We start from the raw sequence: 3,811 nt of genomic DNA on the forward strand, positions 1-3,811 counted from the left end.
GTCAGGAATATAATGCAGACAGCTTGTATGAGGAGCCACTTTATTTTTTTTAATTGAGTATGGACATGCGGATCCTAATCTTTTTATAGTTGTTGCATGTTCTAAATACATGTATCTCTCTGTAGCAAATAGTGTAGATTTTAAAAACTTACAGTTATTTTAATGTATATTGTAAAAAACTATAACTTCTGGTATCTATTTTTATACAACTATTTTAACATATATTATAAAAAATTATAACTTTCTCACCGTAAACCCACATATAATCCTCTAACAATAGATTGCGTACCATAAAGGATAACAGGTAGATTCACAGTGCAATAGTTATAGTTTTTTAAATGTGTGAAAATAGTTATAATTTTTTAAAATTTACTAGCAAATACTTCCCCGTTCATTTTTTTCTAAGTCTTCGAAGTTAAATTTTAACTAAAAATTTTCTCACAAAATATATCATTTATATCTATAAAACCTATATAATGTGAAATCATTTTAAATTTTAAATTTAATTATATAATTTTTATACTAAATATTTTTAAAATTTAATTAAATATTAATTAAAGAATACAAAATTTTACTTTTTAAATAAGAAATATATCTATAGAGTATGTCGTAATCATATCGTTGTATATAAATATGCATTTGAAATTATTTTGTCAGACCAACTCCTAGGGATGTCTAAATGCAGTATATAACATGAATACCAGACTATAGTTCCAGTTAAAGGATAATGATATTTAAAAATACATATCACACGTAGCCATGCATTGCGTAGGCTTCTTGCTAGTTGGAAGCAAGGATACGGCCCGCTGGTTGGAAGACAAATATCACAGGATCTGTATCATTCAGCGATCCTCGACTTTGCAGAGTAGAACCAAAACAAATCACGGATTATTTGATAGGCAGAAAACAAGAATACAAATACAACCAAGTACCAGGGCCTAGCCAAACAATATCAATTAGCACCAAATATCCGAGCAAAAACTTCTTTAGGTGGAATGTAAATTGCCAACAGCAACCACGAAAACTGACAAACATCCATCAAGATGTTCAGAGTACCAAGCAACAACATGTTCAGAGTACCAGGCATCAACGTATCCATACTGGAATACATGTCCTTTTTAATCTAGGGGCGAGCATGGCAGGAATAGATAAGCAAAGATGATGACTCTAAGTGGCCTTGTCGGCCTTGGCAGCAGTAGCGGCAGCCTGGCCCCTAAGACGACCAGTCCTCCTCGCAGCAATGAGACCGACCTTCTGGCCAGGAGGAGCATCACGGCGGACGGTGGAGGCGTGACCAATGTGCTGGTGGTTACCTCCTCCGTGGGGATGCTCCACAGGGTTCATGGCCACACCACGCACCTTGGGCCAGCAGTTCCTCTTCACGCGGTACTTGTGGTAGGCGTTGCCGGCCTTCAGCATCGGCTTCTCAGTCCTGCCACCACCAGCAACCTGACCGATCATGGCACGGCAGCTGCTGGGGACAATCTTCTTGGCACCAGAGGGGAGCTTGATCCTACAAGAACAGGACAGAGTGATGCACTCAAGGCATTCAAGTAGGCACACAATGTAATCAAATTTATCTTTTACAGTAACATGTAGGATATGTACTGACATTACAAGAAAACCTCTAGCTTATATCATCATCAACACAGATGGAGAGCACGGGCTAACAAAATACATACATCATAATTAGAATACTTGTATATACACACACACTCACACATCACAAAAACTAAGCCACAAACTGGCTATGTATCTTCGTATGCTAGAACTAGCAATGCCACGATAATCAATAAATATACATCATAATCCGAACATATGCGTGTTACAAAAACCTCAACAGCTTGAGTTTATCTGCTAATTCTAACCAGAAATGACCAAATCGACTATTTCAAATTGGACCACATGAAACAGCAAAACAACAGCATGTTCATGTCTATACTAAACGACCGACTTATAACAATTCTATTAATCATAGACCAACAAGTGCGCACATGTGTGTGTGCGTGTGGTTTGAGTGTGGTGGACATCCGTTCAATTCGCATAAACACTATGCCACAGGAACATATCATCATTTCCGAAGCAAAGTTCTATCACGTATCCATCAGATCTAACTATAACTACTAGCACGAGTCCGACCACACCAGATCTCATGATGCAAATTGAATGGAGAGAACGAGATGTTGATTGTGTTCGGACCTGGAGGTGCCGTTGTCGGGGTTGTGGCTGATGACGATGGCGTAGTCTCCGGAGCACCTGGCGAAGACGCCGCGATCGCCGACGTGGTGCTCGACGTTGCAGACGACGGCTCCCTCGGGGATCCCCCGCAGCGGCAGCACGTTCCCGATGGAGAGCGTGGCGCGGCGGCCGCAGTAGACGAACTGCCCGGTGTACATGCCCTCGGCGGCCACGAAGAGCTCCTTCTGGTGCTTGTACCTGAACGGGTGGCGGAAGGTGACCTTGGCCAGCGGCGCGCCGCGGCCCGGGTCGTGGATGACGTCGGTGACCACGCCCTTGAGGTACCCGTTGCGCTCGCCGAAGTCGAGGGAGCGGAACCGGGCTGGTCCCTTGCGGTGGTGCGTGTGGGACTTGAACACGGACCCCGCACCCTTACGCTGCGCGCGGATCACTCGACCCATCTCAGCGGCGGAGAGGTGGCGACGGCGGCGGCGGGAGGGGAGATGCGGAAATGGGCGCGGCTAGGGTTGGTGGAGGAAGAAGGGGCAGCTTTATATAGCGGGCGGGGGTTTTTGCGGAGGGATTGCCCTAGAACGGACGGCTCAGATGAGGGTGCGGGTTGGTTTGACCGTTGGATTTGTCTTGGATAGTGGTGGGGTCGGGGTGTCAGTGTGATTGATTGGAGTGGGGATGAGAGAGAAGCTGGGGAGTGAGGAGTGTGCTGGTTCTGATGGGCTGAGGCCCAGTGAATACATTGGTCAGATGGCTGGGATGGATTGGGCTCTATAAGTGGCCCAGCACATGAGAAAAGCCTACGTGCAAATGCTGGCCCAGGGAGCTAGATTGACCTGAGGAGAGCATATAAAGGCAGAGAGCTCTCAGCTCTCTACTTTAATTTTATTTATTATTATTTTTTTGCCAACATCTCAGCTGTCAACTTTTTTTGTTGTAGGTTTTGTAGCTGTTCTTGTCCTTAAAAATGGCATTTTGATCTGTCGGGATAGGACTAAGGAAAGCTCGATCTTTTACCTCATATTGAGTCAGAAATTAATCCCAATATATAGAGACTTTATAGATGATAACACAACATTATATTATTAATTTAACATAAAAATTGTTATTACAAGAGGGTACCTTTAGGGTCGAAAATCAAATGAAACTCCGTAGCTAACGTGGTCTTCCTTTATTTCGGGCATCTCCATAGTGATCAATGAAGAGCACCGACTTAGAACGTGACATCTTCAGAAAATTTCTCAAAATCTTCCACAAATAAGCATCATGGTTGTGGTAAAAAAAAATGCATACGAAGGCATACAACAAGAATAAAACTAACATGAGCTTATTTGCATAAAGATCGAATTTGAGTAAAAACAATTATTAAAAGTGAGTAATTAAATTATATGAATAATAAAAAGTAAACAACCTAAAAAATTTCTCCCCTTAACTTAACCAACTTTCCAACGACCTCAACCATGATTTCCACTACCAAGATTGACCACACCCATCCACTTCAAACATGGTTCTTGCAACCACGAATGACCAACAAAATAAACCAGTGTGACAATTCTAATCATGTGTGGCATTCCTCGCGCACTCTTGACCGTGAGCATGACTGATTAATCAGTTTTACACT

The 3,811-nt window shown here is 42.6% G+C and overlaps 1 protein-coding gene across 1 annotated transcript; it reads right to left on the minus strand.

Moving 5' to 3' along the window:
* Nucleotides 1–969: 969 nt before the first annotated feature.
* Nucleotides 970–2,712, minus strand: LOC133905017 (large ribosomal subunit protein uL2). Its single transcript, XM_062346703.1, has 2 exons — nucleotides 2,200–2,712; nucleotides 970–1,513 (listed from the first exon to the last, which is right to left on the minus strand). The coding sequence occupies exons 1-2, from the start codon at nucleotides 2,637–2,639 to the stop codon at nucleotides 1,168–1,170; spliced, it is 786 nt and encodes a 261-aa protein (XP_062202687.1). The 5' UTR covers nucleotides 2,640–2,712; the 3' UTR covers nucleotides 970–1,167.
* Nucleotides 2,713–3,811: the final 1,099 nt, after the last annotated feature.

This window comes from Phragmites australis, chromosome 22 (genome assembly GCF_958298935.1).
Source record: "Phragmites australis chromosome 22, lpPhrAust1.1, whole genome shotgun sequence".
Taxonomy (NCBI): domain Eukaryota; kingdom Viridiplantae; phylum Streptophyta; class Magnoliopsida; order Poales; family Poaceae; genus Phragmites; species Phragmites australis.

What these genes read in the sequence shown, in the direction of transcription:
- LOC133905017 (XM_062346703.1), bottom strand. Translation starts at nt 2,639, where the DNA reads ATGGGTCGAGTGATCCGCGCGCAGCGTAAGGGTGCGGGGTCCGTGTTC. An exon ending in CCCGACAACGGCACCTCCAG is followed by an intron (nt 1,514 to 2,199) that starts GTCCGAACACAA and finishes CTGTTCTTGTAG; the next exon opens with GATCAAGCTCCCCTCTGGTG.